Here is an 18,383-nt window from a genome sequence, read left to right on the forward strand (position 1 = left end):
AAACAATTGAGATTGAGTTCACACGGAGACAACTGATACCAGCCGAAAGAAGTAGTCTGTCATGCTGTAATCGAACGTATTTATTACATAGACAGATAGCTTAAAGACAATCGAGATCTATATAACAAAGACAGATATAACCCGTATCAACCTAACTTTTCTTACCAACTACAAAAGAAAATTTTCATACTCATCATCAAAATAAACCTGAAGTTGTAGTATACAATATTTTAGAATAAGGTATCAATGAAAGTGTTAGATAATAACAACCTACAAATTTGGACGACATGCTATAAACTGTTGTCATTTAATAGTAGACCCAATTATAAATTTAAGTTTGAACCTGCACTTAAGCAAAATGTCGAATTGTTTACTCTTAGAGCATCTTCAATAGCGACTAGCCCACCGGCTAGCCGAACCATTGGAATCGGCCAGTGCGTTTTCGGCGAGAGAATAGGCGAGCGCACGCCGATTTGTGAGCGCTGGCCGATGCGCTGGCCGCCATTGTGGCGTGCCGATCGGCCAGCGATCGGCCAGCGCTATTTTTTATGTTTTATTTTTTAAAAATGATTGAAAAAGTATATATACGCGATTTTAGTTTCATTTTCATTTGCACCACTTGTTTTAACGAGTTTTCTCTCTCTCTAAATTTCTGTGGCGGGGCTCGTGTGTGGAAGCCCGATTTTTTTTTATTATGTACTTTTTTTTATTTAAATGAAATGAATGCATTTTTCCGTATATGTCTCGTAAATTTAATTTCGTAATTTATCGTAAATTTAATTGCGTATATGTAGTTGTTTTTGAATTATTTTTATTGCAATTAGCCTGTGGCTGGCCTTAGGCTAGCCTATTTGAATAAAATGATGATGTGACAAGTGGAATTTTAATGTTGATAACATAGCAGAAAAAGAATGTAGCAGGCTTGTGGTTGGCCTAAAGCTGTTAGCAATGCTGTTATTTCTATTACACTATACACTAGTCTATGTACACTAAGTTAATAGTTACTCGAGATATATGAGTATGAGATGTGATTGAAGAATAAAAGATTCATATTGGAATTTGGCACAAGTATTAAATACCACCATGTGCGCTGACATCCCAATATGGAAACATGTAACATCACAAAATATAATAATATTATTTTATGTGTATATGATAATGTGCGTGCCATACCATACGCTATTTTGATAAAATCTAAACATTATCACTTTCTATGTTTTTAACTTTTCTTCCTATAAAATATCTTATTTTACAGCCAAAAATATGGACTTTAGCATATCAATTTACTATTATGAACTAGTTAATTCGATCAATTTGTGAATTCGTTCATCATTAAGAAACTGTGTTTATTCACACATGCAATGAATATATAGGAAAAATGTATAAATATGAAATGTTAATTATTGTAATTATTCAATTGTAAAAATTTGTGATGGATGCATTTCTTTAATGTAGTAATTTCCATAAAAATAAATAATTATTTTTAGTGATATGTATTTACAAAATAATTGAGAATTAGTTGGTCACTGTCATTGATGAGATTAGGGTCCATTTATTAATGAATTTATATTGGTAGGCATCAAATAAATTGAAATGCAACGACAACAATAGTTATGAATCATGATCCCCAACCCCACTACTAATTAATAATGCCTCATCTATTTTCTGTACTATGTTACTCATATAATGAATCTAGCAAAATTGACTTCCATTTAATGCATGTTGTTAACGTATTTATGGGCTTTATCCACGTAATTGCATTGGTTTAATAGCATTAAGAAGAAATTTCTTTTTACATATATAAGTAAATATTACTCACTTGAGGAGAATTCGTAGAGGAGAATTTAGATAGGTCATGTATACAAAGATCAAAGGAAATTAAAAATTCCCTCGTTTTGAGTTATCCTTTTTGGGATTAACATTGACTTAAAAAAAAAATTCTTTAAGATTTAGATACTACTCCCTCCGTCCATGAATAAAAGTCTCATTTCATTTCGACACGAGTTTTAAGAAGTGTTAAGAAAAGTGAGTGGAAGAAAGTTAGTGTGATATGAATCTCACTTGTATATGTTAGTTTTAAATGATATGTGAGGGGAATGCGTTGGTGAAATGTGGAGTCTCTTTACCATTTATAATGATAATGAACCAGGACTCCTATTTTCGGACAGACTAAAATGAAAAATGAGACTCCTATGCGGACAGAGGAGTAAGTTTTATATAAGAAATTAGGAATAATTGTCTACGCGAGTTTCACAAGATTAACATTATAATAGCATTTTATACTAATCATTATTAGATTCCATTTAGATTTCAAATTAGTAGTGCACAACTTTATAAGGTTTGTTTAGACACAAAAGAGTGAAACCCGCCCAAAAAAAGACTAAACTACGGAAGGGGCTAACTGCTTTTTTTTTCCTTTTCGTTTTGTTTAAAATTAAAAATCTAAACAATGAAAATTCCAATAAAGGTGATATTTGGTCAGGTTTTATTCTCTCTTTAGAACAGTAACTAGTAAAAGATACTACTCCCTCCGTTCTATAGTAATAGTGGCGGTTTCTAGATTAAGAAAAATTTGTATTAGGTGAGTTAAGTAAAGAGGAGATAGTAACGTGGAAAATGAAAAGGTGGAGAGATGAAGAGAGAATAAAGTAAGAGAAAGTAAAGTAGGTGTGAAAAAATGTGTTGACTGTTATTGAAAAGAGAAATGAATCTATTAGAGCATCCACTATAGGTGAGCCGCGGCTCCTTATAGTGACCGGGGATGGGAGCCGTGGGGGGGGGGGGCCCACGGGAGCGCCACAATCGTGGCCCGGCCGCGGCTCTTGGGCGGGAGCCGTGGCTCTCCTATTGCAGCGGCCACGGGCCGCGGCTCTCTCTATTTTCTGATTTTTTTTTTTTAATTCTATAAGTATACACATTTTTTTACCTCATTCCTACACAAATTCTATAAATATAGTCATTTTTAATTAAAATATACACAAAATGAAAAAAATAAATTATTTAGTGGCTTGGGCATGTCCACTATAGTGTAAAACATGGGCATTGGTGGCCCGACCACGATTTTATGGCTTAGCCACGTTTTGTGGCTTGGCCCGGCCAACTATAGTGGACACTCTATGAAACATATCAAAATAACAAAATGACTCTATTACTATGGAACAAAGGGAGTACAAAATTTGAATTTGTTTTCGATTATCGCAAGACTAAAAAGTTTGATAATGTAATATATTGCTAATGTCTCCAACTAATCGACAATATTTTCTATATGAATAGATCACATCATTTTTACTGGCGATGAAGTCAAAACTGTTATATCATATACTCTCTGCTTTTCATTATGTTTGAGTCATACTATTCTTTTTCGGTTGTCCCAAAATGATTGAATCGTTTTCTTTTTAGTAAAAATTGTATTCTCTTTCCTACTTTTATGTTCGCTCCATTTAATAACCAAGATATAGAATTATATATAAACATTTCTAATTGTTTGATATCATAGTTAAGCTTAACTCAAAGCCCAATATAACTCAAAGCCCAATATAAGACAAGGGTCCTACCCAACCTTATCATAATTATAACTTTAACCATGTTTATGTAACCCACCAATTTGTCAAGTTAAACCATGTTATATAATATACTATACAAATTTAGATAATTTCTTTTCAATCAAACAACAACGAAAAAAATCCATATCTTTGCATATTTTGACACGAAACTCGTATTTCTTATCTTATTTTACATATATTCTTCTATCCCATATTTTTTATCAAACGAGTCCTTAAATTGTTAATAGTTATTAATCTTAAAAAAATTTCTCAACTAAGATGGGGTTAAGGAGTACAATTTTATGAAAAATTACATCCTAGGATATTGTGAATAAATTAAAATAAAAGTTTTAACTGTTAAATAATTGTAAATAATTTAAAGTTAATAATGCAAATTAAATCCTAACCGACATCATAGCATTTTAGGTTTTAAGTTTTAACCTCAGCAGCAAAGCAGAGTAAAAATCCTAAAAACACACACACCAATACATGAAGTGCAGCAAAACTCATAGAAGATCACTCATAAAACCACGGTGATTGGCCTCTCTCTAGCATCATCCCAGAAACTCCCATATGTCAAAGACCTCATTTTTCGCAACAAACTGTTGAAAATGAAGAGGCCCAACGGCAGAGCCATTTCCGCTAACGGCGGCGCCACCTCCGCCCCAGAGCGGAAATGCGGCTTCAACCCCATGAATCTGATGGGTGTGTTGGCCGCCTTGGTGATGGCCCTCTCCGTCTTGTTCTCGGTCTCCGTCGTGCTCCGCGACCCGCCGTCGGACGGGCTCTGGACCGTCGTCGAAGCCCGGAATCTTGATTTTGCCCATCATCAAAAAGGTATCTTTTTTAGTGGGATCTTTGACTCCTTGTCTCATCTTTCAGTTGTGGACTAGTATATACTGTTCTTGTCTTTATTGGAAACATAAAAACCTTTTCTTTTTGATATGTTTGTTGTTTTTTTGTGGAGTTAATAATTGGAGATAGTGGAATTGTTCTTATTCTAGTGATGATGAGGGAGTGGAATGTTAAGATCTTAAGATGAGGTTGATGGATTGTTCAATGTTGTTAGAAGTGGAGTTGTTTTTAGTTTTTTTTTTTTTTTTTTAATAACCATTGAGTGGTCCTTGCAATGTGATTTTGGCTGCTTTAGCTTTCAAGTTCCTTCCTTTATTCAAATGTATGGTCCACATTACTTTTTCTTTTTTTACAATGTGTTGTTCTTGAATTCAGCCTCACAGTCAAGGTGGGAGGAAGATGAACTGGTTTCTGAACTTATGTGTTGTTCTTGAATTCAGCATCACATTAATTTCAGTCACAGAACAGTGAATTCATCTTCATGACCCTCTCTTAGTCAATAAGGTTCAAATTTCAAGGCATTTTTAAAAAAAATTCAGCAAATTCATGGAATAAATTTGTTTGTTTTAGATTTGATTGTATATCTTGAGCAATATTAGTGATGATGAACTTGGTGGATTTGATTAACTAGTTGCATTGAACTGTTTAACAGCAAGAGTCTAGCTTGGCTCTATTTAGTACTAGTAGCAATCTTTTAAAGACTAGATTTTTTGGAATTTTTGGGAAAATATTTATATGAACTGAAGCTGGGCTGCTTAAAGTAAGTTTGAGCATCAACTTTAGCAGAAGGTGGCATAATTATGTTTTTTTACTTGTTAATTGCAGCATTACTTTATTTGGAGGATCAGTCAAAGAAGTCCAAAATGTATGAACTACTGTACTTAGTTAAGATAAATGCCATATTTTCATCTTTACAAAGTTGCATATCCTATTCAACTTATGAATTTCATATAAATAACATCATTAGGAATCAGTACATTTTTGGGTTGTGAATCAGTGAGTTTCATATAAATTATTTATCCATTTATATTTATCTTGGAGAGAGAATGTTCTAAACAAGTAGTGTGTTGCTGTTGAAATTTTAGTTGCTCTTTTTGGCAGCCATACTAGAGGAAAACAGTCATGCTCAGCCTGTTGAGGTGCCTAAGGATAAGCTGCTCGGCGACCTTCTCCCTTCCGGATTTGACGAAAGGTCTTGCCAGAGCCGGTACCAGTCCCTCCTGTATCGCAGGGGAGTGCCTCAGAAAGCGTCTTCTTACCTCATATCCAAGCTAAGAAGCTATGAAGCCCGACATAAGAAATGTGGACCTTACACGAGCTCATACAACAAAACAGTCGAAGATCTCAAATCTGGCAGACACTCGAGCACACCAGAATGCAACTACCTCGTCTGGATATCCTTCAGTGGATTGGGGAATAGGATCTTGACGCTCGCCTCTGCTTTCCTTTACGCTCTCCTGACTGACAGAGTCCTCCTCGTTGACAGGGGAGTCGACATTCACGATCTTTTCTGCGAGCCCTTCCCAGAGGCCTCCTGGCTACTGCCATTGGACTTTCCCCTGACAAACGAGTTCAGTAGCTTCAACCAGGGCACGCATCAGAGCTACGGGAGCGTGGTGAAGAGCAACTCCACTGAATCAGCGCCAAGGCCGTATATGTATCTCCATCTGCTTCATGACTACGACGATCAAGACAAGCTTTTCTTCTGCGATCAAGATCAAGCACACCTGCAGAGGATCCCATGGTTGGTAATGAAGTCCGATAACTACTTCGTTCCATCCCTTTTCCTGATGCCCTCGTTCGCGCAGGAGCTCCACAGCCTCTTTCCGGATAAGGATAGCGTGTTCCACTTCTTGGGGCGTTATCTCTTCCACCCGACAAACACAGTGTGGGGGCTTATAAGCCGATACCATGAAGCTTATCTGTCAAAGGCTGATGTCACAGTAGGAATTCAAGTAAGGGTATTTGATGTCTCACCTGGTCCATTCAAGCACATATTAGATCAGGTTCTGTCTTGCACGACGAGGGAGAATATACTCCCGGAGGTCAGCCAGCAAGAAGGAGGCGTCGTTGGCTCATCCACTAAGCAGAAGACTCGAGTATCAGTGCTGATCACCTCTCTGACATCCGGCTACTTTGAGCAAATAAGAGACCTGTATTGGGAGAATCCAACCACGGCCGGGGAGGTGGTTGCAGTGTTCCAACCGAGTAATGAAATGCTTCAGCAGTCGGAGAAGCAGAACCACAACCGGAAGGCGTGGGCTGAGATGTATCTGCTGAGCCTAACGGACAAACTGGTGACGAGTTCTTGGTCGACGTTTGGCTATGTGGCTCAGGGGCTTGGAGGGGTGAAGCCGTGGATACTCCACAAGTCTGACAACCATACGGTGCCTGATCCACCGTGTAGACGAGCCATGTCGATGGAGCCGTGCTTCCATGCTCCCCCGTTCTACGACTGCAAGACGAGGAGAGGGATCGATACGGGCGCTGTGGTGCCTCATGTTAGGCATTGTGAGGATATGAGCTGGGGTTTGAAGCTGTTTCAGCACCACAGTCAATGAGTAACTGTTTGTAAATTGATAATGGTGAATGCATCATTTTATAATTTTTGTGATCATCATTTTGGCATGTCCATCAGGCTATTCGAATTAGGATTTTTGAGCGAGATATTTACAAACCTAAAATGAATGTATATGGTGTATGTTGTAGAAACTAAAAAAATATAGAAATAGAGACAAAAGAAACTAGAGAAAGCAAGATAGGAGTATTATAAAAGAAATTTATTATATGAATGAATTATGAATTATGAATTATGAATTATGAATTACAAACTACAAGATGTAACGCATGCGTGTGTAGAAAGCTAGAATGTGTTAATAATAATGTTAGTAATAAAGGTAGGAATGAAAAATGCTAGCATGTTGCTGAAATCTCTCACCTCTTTGCTGTTGAATTCGAAATTTTTTTTCCCATAACAGTTGACTTGAGTGCTGGATATTTTCAAATTTTTAAGCACGCACAACACAAGCACTAACGTGGTGATATAAATTTATAGGAATAAATTATTGCAGCAATGGAGAAGAGGCTGAAGATTAGAATAAATAGGAGAGAGATTGATCTCTAAACCAGACCAATGAATAGGCTCAACGACTGAGCCATGGCTGCTAACCTCGGCTGCGGCCCCGAGCGGGGATGTGGGCTCAATCTCATGGCTGTGCTTCTCGGTTTGGTGATGGGCTTCTCCGTTTCATTCTACGTCTATGTACTGCCACCGACCCTCGTTGGACACCGGAATCATGATCTTACCCCTCAAAAAGGTTGTATCTATATTGTGGAATCCTGTATCATCTTTCAGTGTAGACTGATCTTGTTTTGGTTATGGTTTTTGCTTTGGTGAGTTGCTACTTTGAGATGGTGAAAATGTTATGGTGAACTTGGTGGATTTGACCAACTATTTGCATTGAAATTTGCTCTGTTTTGCAAGAACTGTTTCACAGCAAGAGTTAAGGTATATTGTTGTGGTAACTTGTTAGTATGTTGAATCTGTATAGTTTGCCGCTAGCCGAAGGGAGGTCTCGCTGTTTCTGTTTTAGGCCTGTCGTCTGTGTGCCTATTTATATAGGAGTAGCGCACAAAACTCTGTAATCTGAAAACAATCTTAATACACTCTGTTCTCTGTTTCTGCCCGTGGACATAGTCAACGCAACGTTGATGAACCACGTAAATTCTGTGTCTCTTTACGTTTCTACTTATCTCGATTACAAAATTGTTGTATTATGTCACAACATAACTTTTAGTTACTCTTTTTTGGCAGCCATAATAGAGGAACGCAGTCATGCTCAGCCTATTGAGGTGCCTAAGGATAAGCTGCTCGGCGACCTTCTCCCGACCGGATTTGACGAAAGGTCTTGCCAGAGTCGGTATCAGTCCCTCCTGTATCGCCAGGGAGTACCTCAGAAAGCATCCTCTTACCTCATATCCAAGCTACGAAGCTATGAAGCCCGACACAGAAAATGTGGACCATACACGAGCGCATACAACAAAACGGTCGAAGATCTCAAATCTGGCAGATACTCTAGCACACCAGAGTGCAGCTACCTCATATGGATATCCTTCAGTGGTTTGGGGAACAAGATCTTGACGATCACCTCTGCTTTCCTGTATGCTCTCCTGACCGATAGAGTCCTCCTCGTTGACAGGGGAGTCGGTATTGATGATCTTTTCTGTGAGCCATTCCCCAAGGCCTCATGGCTACTTCCGTTGGACTTTCCCCTGATCAACGAGATCAGTAGCTTCAATCAGAGCTCGCACCAGAGCTACGGGAGCGTGGTGAAGAGCAACTCTACGGATTTAGTGCAACGGCAGTATATGTATCTCCATCTGGCTTATGACTATGATGACCAAGACAAGCTTTTTTTCTGCGATAAAGATCAAGCACGTCTGCCGAGTATCCCGTGGTTGTTTATGAAATCGGATACTTACTTCGTTCCATACCTTTTCCTGATGCCCTCGTTTCAGCAGGAGCTCCACAGCCTCTTCCCGGACAAGGAAACTGTGTTCCACTTCTTGGGGCGTTATCTCTTCCACCCGACAAACGCAGTGTGGGGGCTTATAAGCCGATACCATGAAGCTTATCTGTCGAAGGCTGATGTCACAGTAGGAATTCAAGTAAGGGTATTTAATGTTTCACCTGGTCCATACAAGCACATATTAGATCAGATTCTGTCTTGCACGACGAGGGAGAATATACTCCCGGAGATCAGCCAGCAAGAAGGAGGCTTTGTCGGCTCATCCACTAAGCAGAAGACTCGAGTATCAGTGCTGATCACCTCTCTGAGCTCTGGCTACTTTGAGCAAATAAGAGACGTGTATTGGGAGAATCCAACCACGGCCGGGGAGGTGGTTGCAGTGTTCCAACCGAGTAATGAAATGCTTCAGCAGTCGGAGAAGCAGAACCACAACCGGAAGGCGTGGGCGGAGATGTATCTGCTGAGCCTAACGGACAAACTGGTGACGAGTTCTTGGTCGACGTTTGGCTATGTGGCCCAGGGGCTTGGAGGGGTGAAGCCGTGGATACTCTACAAGCCTGAGAACCAGACGGCACCAGATCCACCGTGCAGACGAGCCATGTCGATGGAGCCGTGCTTCCATGCTCCCCCGTTCTACGACTGCAAGACGAGGAGAGGGATCGACCCAGGCACTGTGGTGCCTCATGTTAGGCATTGTGAGGATATGAGCTGGGGTTTAAAGCTATTTCAAAATCACAGTAAATAAAATTATTTATTTCATTCTTGGAGACTTGACACTTTTGTAAACTGCTTGACTTAATCTTGCACACAAACCAAAAAGAGAGTTTATTTAACCATGGTAAATGTTGTTGCCCTAAAAAGGCAAAACTCACAAACCAAAAGAGCGTTTACATAATGATCCACAGTTTGCCATAAAGTGAACAAATTGTACTTGGCAGAAACAACTGCAGTTCACTAGTTTCTGCCTAAAAGCTAAAGTTTAATGATCAGCATATGATTCAGCTGCATCTCAGTTTTTCCTCCCTTCAGACAAGATAATGTGGTAGCCATGCCTGAATTTCCGAAATTTGAAATGAATTAGTATGTGCAATTAACGATTATAGAGTAGAGATCAGGGGCAATTTCATCGTAACGAAATATGCTATGAAAGAAAACCCACGTTGATTTAAATGGCGCACTGGTCACCCCTACAGGTGTGTTAAACGCCACCTCCTGAAACGGACCAGCCATCTTACCACGTGGGAACCATCCTAGATCCCCACCTTTCTTCCCCGATGGGCATTCCGAATATTCTGCAGCTATCTGAAGAAGAGAGATAAAGAAACAAAGTTGTAAATGTGAGCTTCGCCTCAGTCTCTCATGCTAACAAATGACCTCATCAATTTAGTATTTCAGTTCTTTCTAAAGATAGAAGAAATCAATCAAGATTCAAAGTCTAAAGGTTAATGCTTGATTATCAACAAAGAGCATATCTTGCTCCTAAGACACTTGCAAATGAAAATTTACAATCATGCAATTGTTCCTAACCATTGAAAACAAGACATAACATCAGAAATCAATACCTTAGCAAACTCAGCGGGTGGAACTTTGTCTCCGTTACTGAGCCAGCCATCCTGTAGCTTCTTATAGGCTTCATTGATCTTTCCTTGCTTCTCACACAAGACATGTCTAGCTAATAAAAGTTAACAACAGATGCCAAGAAATGATCATTAAACACACAATAAATCTAACACACTACACTACTAAAGTTGTAGTTGGGCGTAAGGAGGAACCTTTAACATATGTGCAAGTTCCTAAACCATCCGATTTCCCTCCTTTTGCTTTGCCCTTCGATCCAGCATCGTCACTGCCCCCGGCTGCCTTTGCCTTGCCTTTTCCCGCCGACTTGGAATCCTTCCCCATCACTGCACACACGCATACAAGGCACGACAAGACGCCCAAAAAAATACGACAGATTAAACGAAGGATACACCAAATCCACACCCCTTTTGATTTAAGGATAGCAAAATTGACAATTTTCTCTCATTATTTCATATGCAGACTTCATCAATTCATCAAGTACTAATCCAATCTCATATAATATAAGAGATCACGCAGCTAATGAACTAAAAAACTGTCTGTAATTCTCTACAGCATTTGAAACTCGATTGAGGCAAAAATAATTATACAGCAAACGAATTCCAGTCATCTCACCCACTGAAAATAAATTCCACACGGAAAGAAAAATCTTTCTTCTCCGAGCTAAATCAGATGAAGTATGCGCAATGGATTAAGCAATCACGAGTATTAGCAGAAAAAATCAACAATAAATGCAAATTGAGAAGCATAGAATCGTACCTCGGAAGTGAATATTTTAGAGTTGCGGAGAGATGAAGCAGAAAAATCTCCATTTCTTCTTCAAGTAGTGGATTTTTGCGTGACTGATTTGACGACTTTACCCCTTCATAGGTAAAACCCTTGACCGTTATTGATTTGATTTGATTTGTTCATAAACTATATTCACCAAATATGAGTTTTAAGAAATATAATGAAATGTAAATTGAAAAAATTAATGAAATGCGTGTCCTAGGGTGGACTGCACTAATTTTGATCCATAATTGAAAAAATAAAAATGTGCAAGAGATAGTGGGTAAATTAGGAGAGAAAAAAGAAATATTGATAAAATAGAAGAGGAATAGATAAAAAAAAATGAGTACCGTAATAAATTGATGGTAACTTTCCAATTTTAGTAAAGTATTAGTACTAATTTTAGTGAAAGAACAAAAATGAAGAAGATGAGACTATATTTCATAGAATTTGAGGTGTGAAATTGGAATTGTAGTCTTCAATTTCAAATCAGTACTTATAAGAATACTTTTATGAGACGGACTAAAAAAAATTATATACTCTTATTGGATGGAGAGAGTATTTGGATATAAAATTGAATTACAATTAAATGCACACTACACGCACTGCACATGCATATACAAACACACCATGCATTTGTTTAATGTGTATTATGTGTGTGTAGTGTGTACTTCAAATACATATACAAACACATTGCGATAAGCACACATTCTTCAGATTTAATTTCATACTAATTTCATGTATCAAATGAAATTATTGTAAATAAAGGATTCATGCAAAATATAGTACATTAAAACTCATTTCTATAATTCAAATGATTTGACAAATAAGATCAACCTATGCTACATCTCAAAATCTAACGTTGCAAGAAAATAGAAAAACAAAAAAGTGAGGCCAATTAGCGTGTTTCTGAACAGCGCTTCTTGTGTAAATATCCGTGAAAGGCGATTCTTGAATCCTACTATTCGGAATCAGAGTCCGAAAACGCCACTTGCTCTGCATTTTTGGGATCAAAATCAGTAATCGAGGGAGGGATAAGCTGGTTGGACACACTTCCTCTTTTACCCCTCATTCGCCTTCGTTTCTCCTCTTCTCGCCTACGTATCTCCTCTTCCTGCAACCAGTTCGAGCAGCCGACACAAGATTATGTTTAGTTACGCGTTAGTCTTTTATTAAACGCTAAAATAGAGCCTGTAGGTAGAAGTTACCCGACCTTTGTTTGATCGGACTCGTTTTGGCTGTCGTTGGATTGAGTTTGAGTTTGAGTTTGAGCTGATCGGTTTTTAATTAGCCAAATGTAGCCGGACGACATCAAAGCTAGCAGAAGCAGAGATGGTCCGATTCTTGGATCACCGAGGTGATCAGTGAAACGGGATCTGAAGCTGCTGGCCAAGTGTTTGATGTTGCCTCCTGAAGGGACGAGCCTTTTGGTGTTCTGCGCCCAGCTCTGATCGGCCTCCTCAGGCACCAGCTCCGGAGATTTTGTTCTCTACGGAAACACAAAGCACATTTGAGCAACACAAATTCGACCTCATCCTTTCACGCGAGGGAGGAATCGACTTACAAAAGGAGGGATCTCTCTGGAGTCGCCATCATAAATTATTCGAGAAATCCAGCTTATGATCTGAGGCCAAGTAAATTTGAAGATAGTAACATAGGCATTGTTGTTTTCGCATGGGCTCATCATCTGATGCAGATCATGTGAATTAAGCTTAGACTTCGAAAGAGATACAAACCTCGGATGTTTCGCTTGAGCCATTGTACTTGGCAACCAGTGTCGACACCGGATCAGACTCAGTCTGATACCAAGAATGCAAGATGTGCTCCTGTCTCTTCGCGTCTAGCTTCTCATCCCTAGGGAACCTCTCGTAACGCACTATGAACAAACGAGCTGCGTCCACCATACTGCGTCTAGGCCCACACGTCTCAAAGCTATCTTCTGAATGGAGATTGAAGAAACAATATTTCTGCAAGAAAATATCACCTTCCCTTAAAATGACAGCATGTGATGCAAAAAAAGCGCAATCGTGTAATTACTCAACTACAAAATCATCCCCGAATACAAAATGATCAAAGTGAAAAGAGAAGGATCGAGGCTCACATTCTGGGCCTCCCCGTCTAGCCAGGCAAATGTTAGTCGCTTTTGTTCAAGTGCTGACGCAGCGGGAGCAGATGCGGGTTCTTGATCAGCTGTGCCTGTCGTTTCCGTAAGTTTATCTTGCACTTTGCGCATGGTCTGTAAAAAAAAGTCACTTTACGCCATAGTCTACCGATAATGGAAAAGGGAAGAAAATACTCAATCACAAAGTATCCTCACTTGGCGCATTTTACTGAGTTCAGGGCTCGGCCTTCCAGCAACAAGGGCACAATACCATATCTTGGTATCTTTCCCGGCACGTGAATGACCATTGACATCGCAACCCAACTCCATCGAGGTCAGGCTTCTCAACTGGGGAAGTACTGCAAGCAAGCAACACAAGGTTCAGAAACTTGCCTACTGTGACTGATTACATTGCTATAGAAAGAATCTCAACTAAAGAAACGAAACATGTACCGTGATACTTGTTTTTCTCCATGAGATCTATAAACGTCGAACTGTTGACATATCCTGAAAATTATAGATCTTTTAAATTAAATTTGAACAGAATTGTCCAACTCAGCAAGGATGAAAGACGAGCTGGTACGTACCTTCATGCACCACAGGTTCGACTCCTGGATCTTTCACAAATACTATTGCGGGAGCGGACTCCACACCAAACCTGTTTGCTGAGAAATATGAAACAACTACAAATATATATGCAGGAGAAGGAGAAAACAGAAAAGAGTATACATACATATTCCACCAGAAAGCGGACTCCTCTTGTCTCCACATAGCAAAGGCGAAGGTGGCATATGGTGAGTAAGTTCTGGTAGCCTGGCGAATGAATGGAGTAGCACGCTCACCCGTTTTTGAGATGAGAATCACCTTAACCTACAAGGAAAAAGCCCTCATAAGAATTAACCTGTGCCCATAAATAATGTAATGTTCCTAAAATAAGTGACTTGACAATACCTGATGAGGTTTACTCTTAACCAGAAAATTTTGCACCTGAAAAAAAATTAAAATTCATATTAAAGCTGATTATCAGAAGGGGAAATCTAAACAACATTATCTTGTAATGATAGTTTGAAATACAATGCAGATGTTTTACCCAAGATTTGAAAAAAGTTGGTGGAAACAGAAATCAAAATCTTGAAAACACAATTGAACAACATAGTGACAATTTGGAAAATGCCACATAAGTAAAAAAAAGATATGCAAACTTAGAAAGTATTGCACCACAATATGGCCAATCAAATAACTTTCACCTAAGTGAGATGTATAACTAAACAGGGAGAATCCGGATAGGGGTGAAAAACAAATTTAAAAAGGATTTTAAATTTACACTACTAATGTGGTTCATGTAAATCTGATGGATTACCAGTGACTCCTTTGAGTGATATGGAATACGAGGTAAATTTAGGATGCTTGTAGCCAACCAATTTGTTACTGCATCAACAGAAAGCTCATCCTCATACCTAAGCAAGAATACACATTAAGGCAACAGAAAGTCAACAGTTTGCATAAAGAAATCATTTTTGAAGAGGATCCACACCTATAAAGACAGCTGGAACTTTTACACCCAGGTGGAAAACCCAAAATTGTTGGAAGTCCTGCACATTGTTGTACACGAAATCAAAATACGAAGGGAGCTTTACTTTTCATGGTTGATAAGATTCATGATTGAGTATTTTTATCCTCATTGCTAAGATTTATAATATACTACTATAATAAATTAAGCTTCTTTCATACCAAATGTCAATTGGAGGTTTCATACAAAGCCATATAATATGATGTCATTCAAATTTAAGTATGGATATGCATAAGCAATGAATCTGTCCAAAAAGTTGATAATTCCCAATTCTATCTAAAATTTGCACATAATTTAACCTACAACAGTGATAAAGTGGTCAACTAGTCTTACCATTTCTAAAAAAAGGTTGACCATTGGACTTTTTTTCAGCTAGATATGCAGCAAGCTTAACATCACTAAGTTCAACCACTCCGGTATTTGCAACCCCATCCAGTAAACTGACTAAATTGTTCAAACAAAACAAAAAAAGAGTGAGAAAGGAAAATAAAAAAACACGCAGCTTAAAATAGAATTGAGGTATAAAACTAGGGAAACTTGCCAATTCGCTTCCAAGTAGCCGAAAACTCCAACGAGCGCTTGCTTCCGGTAGAAATTATCTGAACCAGATCAAATGATAGAGCACACAAATAATATCAGTAGAAATTTTAGAATATCAGACATGCACAGATCTGCAAATAGAGATAAAGTAATAGTTTAATACTAAAATTTCAACTACTTATGAAGGGATGAATGGAGCCAGTGCTAGATGCAAGCACAAACAAATATGGGAATCCACAGTCAGAATAAAGTAAAAATGGAATACATCAACATCCAGCTTCAAAATAGAAATTGGAGAAGGGAAAGAAATTAAAATGACCAGATATTGTGTGCCAGGATAAACAAATACTATACTTCTAATGTTGTTCTGAGAAGCTAACCATAAAATGTGTGAGTTGGGGATCGTGAAATTCAGACAAATCTGTTTGCAAGATATGCTAGTCATACCTGCAGGAGGAGTGGCTTGTCATCTTCAAATATGGACGAGAAGTTCTCGGATTTGATGACTTCCAGATCTTGATCGACAGGATCTAAGATGAATAGCACAAATATAAGAAAAAGGCATTTTTACCGGTATATAACATGCAAGATTATGAAAAGCAAGGTAAAACCATATTTACTTTGAAAGTGAGATAAAGCAAGACAAAGATCATATAGTAAAAAGATTTCAACCAACCAAAGGAAGCAGCCTCAATAAGTGGAAGGTCAATTTCAGATAAATGTTTCCCAGAATGCTGCTCCTTGACTTTGTCAACAACATCCTACATATCGGAATAAAGGTGATAGAATCAAGCTGAGCATTCTGTAAAAATATGATAAGAGTACATAGGAAAAATAGTTTAAGCAGAAATGGGGAAGTTACAGTCTTTAAATATAACAATATACAACAAAGAAGATCCAACAATTTGAAGACTAAAGAACGAAACCATACAATATATTCATCGATGCTAAATATGTCATAGTCTCTCTTCAACAACTGATTTGTTAGCAACTCATAGGCATATTGAACCTACAAAACCAGCCGCATTAAGAAGCAATGTCAACTAAATTCAAGTTTCAAAAGCTTTGTCAATTATACTTAAACTAAAGCAACATTAATGCTGCATACCTTGACAAGATCGACTTCTGGAGGAACTGTTACACTTGAGTTCCTGAATCAATGATAAGGCAAGTTCAACTACATCATCAAATTATGCAGGGGATGCTAATTTAACACAATGCCAGTTCAACTACGACACTCAATGATGTCATAATTTTACAACAAAACATATTGTGAGAAACATTCACATGACTTATCTCCAACATTCATGATTACATCAAATTACTTTAAGATGCTTGATTACTTCTTATAATCAACAATGCCAAAAATATTAGCTCTTCAACTTCATTATATGGGATATCTTGCTACATATAGACAAGTCAATTGTGCAATTTTTTCTATGGATACATTTGTAAAGAACCACACAAACTGAACTTGCTTCCAAATGAAGCAACAGAAAAAAGGCAACCGCACTAAGGGATGCATATTCAGGAAAATTCAAACCAAACAAAGGTGAAAAATGTGAACTTGCAATCAAATTTACCATATTCAGGAAAAATCAAATCAAAATAAAAGTGAAATTTTTGAACTTGCAATCAAATTTTACCATCTAGAGGTGATCTTCTCGTAGGCCTGAGTGACTTCTTCGATAGAGCTATACTTGGGAATCCCCAAAACTGAAAATTCAAACAAAAAAAGCAAATTGGAAAAAAACCCAACAAAAATTAAACTTAAATAGGGGCTGAATTAAAGGGTGTGATGGCGTACCATCGTAGTGAGATGGGGGAAAACTGCGAGGCAAGACGACGAGCTGGAAGAAAACAGAGGTGGCGAGGAGTAGAAGAGGGATGTAATAGTGTTTGATGGAAGAAATTGTGGGTGGATTGTTGGGAAGGTTTTGCCGGCCTGGAGTTGCCATGAAAGCTAGATTCTTGATTGGAGAGTGAAGAGAGACTGTTTTTATAGTTGTTTGTAATAGAATATTTTTGTACTAAAACCTCGATGGAGATCCCTACACATTGCAGAGAATCTTCGATTGAATTTATTGGTGCAAATTAGGGGCTGATTTATGAATAACAAGAAGATAGCGATGACTTCGATATAGTATTGAATTTGATTATATGTCGGAGGATATATTTAAATCACAACAATTTTTTATAAATATTCATATCAAATTTTTTAGATATCTAAAAGGATTAGAATAATAATTTACGCAATCAAATACAAATTCTAAATAATACTAATATTATACAAACTCGGGTCTAAAAAACCCTTTTGATTACATCGATTATTTTTGGGTGGTAAGACTAGTGATTAGGGATGTCAATCGAGCTAGCCTAGCGGGTTGCGGGTTAATCGACTTGTGATTTTTTTGAGTTATAAAAGTTCAACCCTAACCCTAAAAACTCAGTTTCGGGGTAGCCCAACGGGTTAATTAGGTTGCTACAGATAAAATTAACATGCAATCAATCCAATAAATAATGATGAAAATTAGTTATATTTATAAAATGTAAAATATTTAATTATAAAAAATTTGAGATACATGCTTAATATGTTTAAAACATAAAATTGAATTGTCTAATAAGGAGTCAAATAAATTAACAATAAAATTGAATTGTCTAAAATATTTTTTAGTGGATTTGAAGTGTCTAATTAGGAGTCAAATAAATTAACAATAGAAATTTTATCGGGTTTTTAGGTCTGGCCCTAACAGGTTGCGGGTTAATCGAATGCGGGCTAATCGGGCTAAAAATTTTCAACCCTAACCTTATAAATTTGTTGGGCTATTCGGGCCAGCCCACGGGTTGCGGGCTATATTGACATCACTACTAGTAGTGGATATAGAATTTCATCTTCTTGG

At 37.9% G+C, this 18,383-nt stretch overlaps 4 protein-coding genes across 6 annotated transcripts; 2 read left to right on the forward strand and 2 right to left on the reverse strand.

Moving 5' to 3' along the window:
- Positions 1-4,016: 4,016 nt before the first annotated feature.
- On the forward strand, positions 4,017-7,512 carry LOC125213235 (galactoside 2-alpha-L-fucosyltransferase-like). Of its 2 annotated transcripts, XM_048113660.1 has the most exons (3): positions 4,017-4,379; positions 5,499-6,982; positions 7,453-7,512. In XM_048113660.1, exons 1-2 carry the CDS (start codon positions 4,154-4,156, stop codon positions 6,956-6,958), a joined length of 1,686 nt encoding a protein of 561 aa, XP_047969617.1. In that variant the 5' UTR covers positions 4,017-4,153; the 3' UTR covers positions 6,959-6,982; positions 7,453-7,512. The 2 variants fall into 2 exon arrangements, with proteins under 2 accessions (XP_047969617.1, XP_047969616.1); XM_048113659.1 differs by lacking the exon at positions 7,453-7,512 and having other exon boundaries at positions 5,499-7,014.
- Positions 7,463-9,693, forward strand: LOC125213236 (galactoside 2-alpha-L-fucosyltransferase-like). Its single transcript, XM_048113662.1, has 2 exons — positions 7,463-7,714; positions 8,212-9,693. The coding sequence occupies exons 1-2, from the start codon at positions 7,555-7,557 to the stop codon at positions 9,669-9,671; spliced, it is 1,620 nt and encodes a 539-aa protein (XP_047969619.1). The 5' UTR covers positions 7,463-7,554; the 3' UTR covers positions 9,672-9,693.
- Positions 9,694-9,727: 34 nt separating this feature from the next.
- On the reverse strand, positions 9,728-11,384 carry LOC125213237 (peptidyl-prolyl cis-trans isomerase NIMA-interacting 4). 2 transcript variants are annotated; one of them, XM_048113664.1, is made up of 5 exons: positions 11,264-11,384; positions 10,699-10,830; positions 10,489-10,598; positions 10,086-10,228; positions 9,728-9,978 (listed from the first exon to the last, which is right to left on the reverse strand). In XM_048113664.1, the coding sequence occupies exons 2-5, from the start codon at positions 10,826-10,828 to the stop codon at positions 9,936-9,938; spliced, it is 426 nt and encodes a 141-aa protein (XP_047969621.1). In that variant the 5' UTR covers positions 10,829-10,830; positions 11,264-11,384; the 3' UTR covers positions 9,728-9,935. The 2 variants fall into 2 exon arrangements, with proteins under 2 accessions (XP_047969621.1, XP_047969620.1); XM_048113663.1 differs by lacking the exon at positions 11,264-11,384 and adding an exon at positions 11,120-11,230.
- Positions 11,385-12,042: 658 nt separating this feature from the next.
- LOC125217015 lies at positions 12,043-17,550 on the reverse strand. The gene is made up of 20 exons (XM_048118833.1): positions 17,291-17,550; positions 17,130-17,199; positions 16,592-16,634; positions 16,415-16,492; positions 16,160-16,244; positions 15,931-16,013; positions 15,485-15,542; positions 15,277-15,387; positions 14,908-14,965; positions 14,734-14,830; positions 14,325-14,360; positions 14,107-14,243; positions 13,961-14,031; positions 13,827-13,880; positions 13,590-13,732; positions 13,374-13,508; positions 13,009-13,239; positions 12,837-12,896; positions 12,486-12,761; positions 12,043-12,386 (listed from the first exon to the last, which is right to left on the reverse strand). Exons 1-20 carry the CDS (start codon positions 17,439-17,441, stop codon positions 12,234-12,236), a joined length of 2,130 nt encoding a protein of 709 aa, XP_047974790.1. The 5' UTR covers positions 17,442-17,550; the 3' UTR covers positions 12,043-12,233.
- Between the last annotated feature and the right edge of the window lie 833 nt (positions 17,551-18,383).

This window comes from Salvia hispanica, chromosome 3 (assembly GCF_023119035.1).
Source record: "Salvia hispanica cultivar TCC Black 2014 chromosome 3, UniMelb_Shisp_WGS_1.0, whole genome shotgun sequence".
NCBI classification, from domain to species: Eukaryota; Viridiplantae; Streptophyta; class Magnoliopsida; order Lamiales; family Lamiaceae; genus Salvia; species Salvia hispanica.

Excerpts from the sequence above, each read along its gene's own strand:
- LOC125213235 (XM_048113660.1), top strand. The coding sequence starts at position 4,154 with ATGAAGAGGCCCAACGGCAGAGCCATTTCCGCTAACGGCGGCGCCACC. Across the intron at positions 4,380-5,498 it reads TTTTGCCCATCATCAAAAAG|CCATACTAGAGGAAAACAGT; the intron begins GTATCTTTTTTA and ends TCTTTTTGGCAG.
- LOC125213236 (XM_048113662.1), top strand. The coding sequence starts at position 7,555 with ATGGCTGCTAACCTCGGCTGCGGCCCCGAGCGGGGATGTGGGCTCAAT. Across the intron at positions 7,715-8,211 it reads TGATCTTACCCCTCAAAAAG|CCATAATAGAGGAACGCAGT; the intron begins GTTGTATCTATA and ends CTTTTTTGGCAG.
- LOC125213237 (XM_048113664.1), bottom strand. The coding sequence starts at position 10,828 with ATGGGGAAGGATTCCAAGTCGGCGGGAAAAGGCAAGGCAAAGGCAGCC. Across the intron at positions 10,599-10,698 it reads AACTTGCACATATGTTAAAG|CTAGACATGTCTTGTGTGAG; the intron begins GTTCCTCCTTAC and ends AACTTTTATTAG. Across the intron at positions 10,229-10,488 it reads CACCCGCTGAGTTTGCTAAG|ATAGCTGCAGAATATTCGGA; the intron begins GTATTGATTTCT and ends TCTCTTCTTCAG.
- LOC125217015 (XM_048118833.1), bottom strand. The coding sequence starts at position 17,441 with ATGGCAACTCCAGGCCGGCAAAACCTTCCCAACAATCCACCCACAATT. Across the intron at positions 14,966-15,276 it reads TCAACCTTTTTTTAGAAATG|GACTTCCAACAATTTTGGGT; the intron begins GTAAGACTAGTT and ends AACAATGTGCAG. Across the intron at positions 14,831-14,907 it reads AGTTCCAGCTGTCTTTATAG|GTATGAGGATGAGCTTTCTG; the intron begins GTGTGGATCCTC and ends ATTCTTGCTTAG.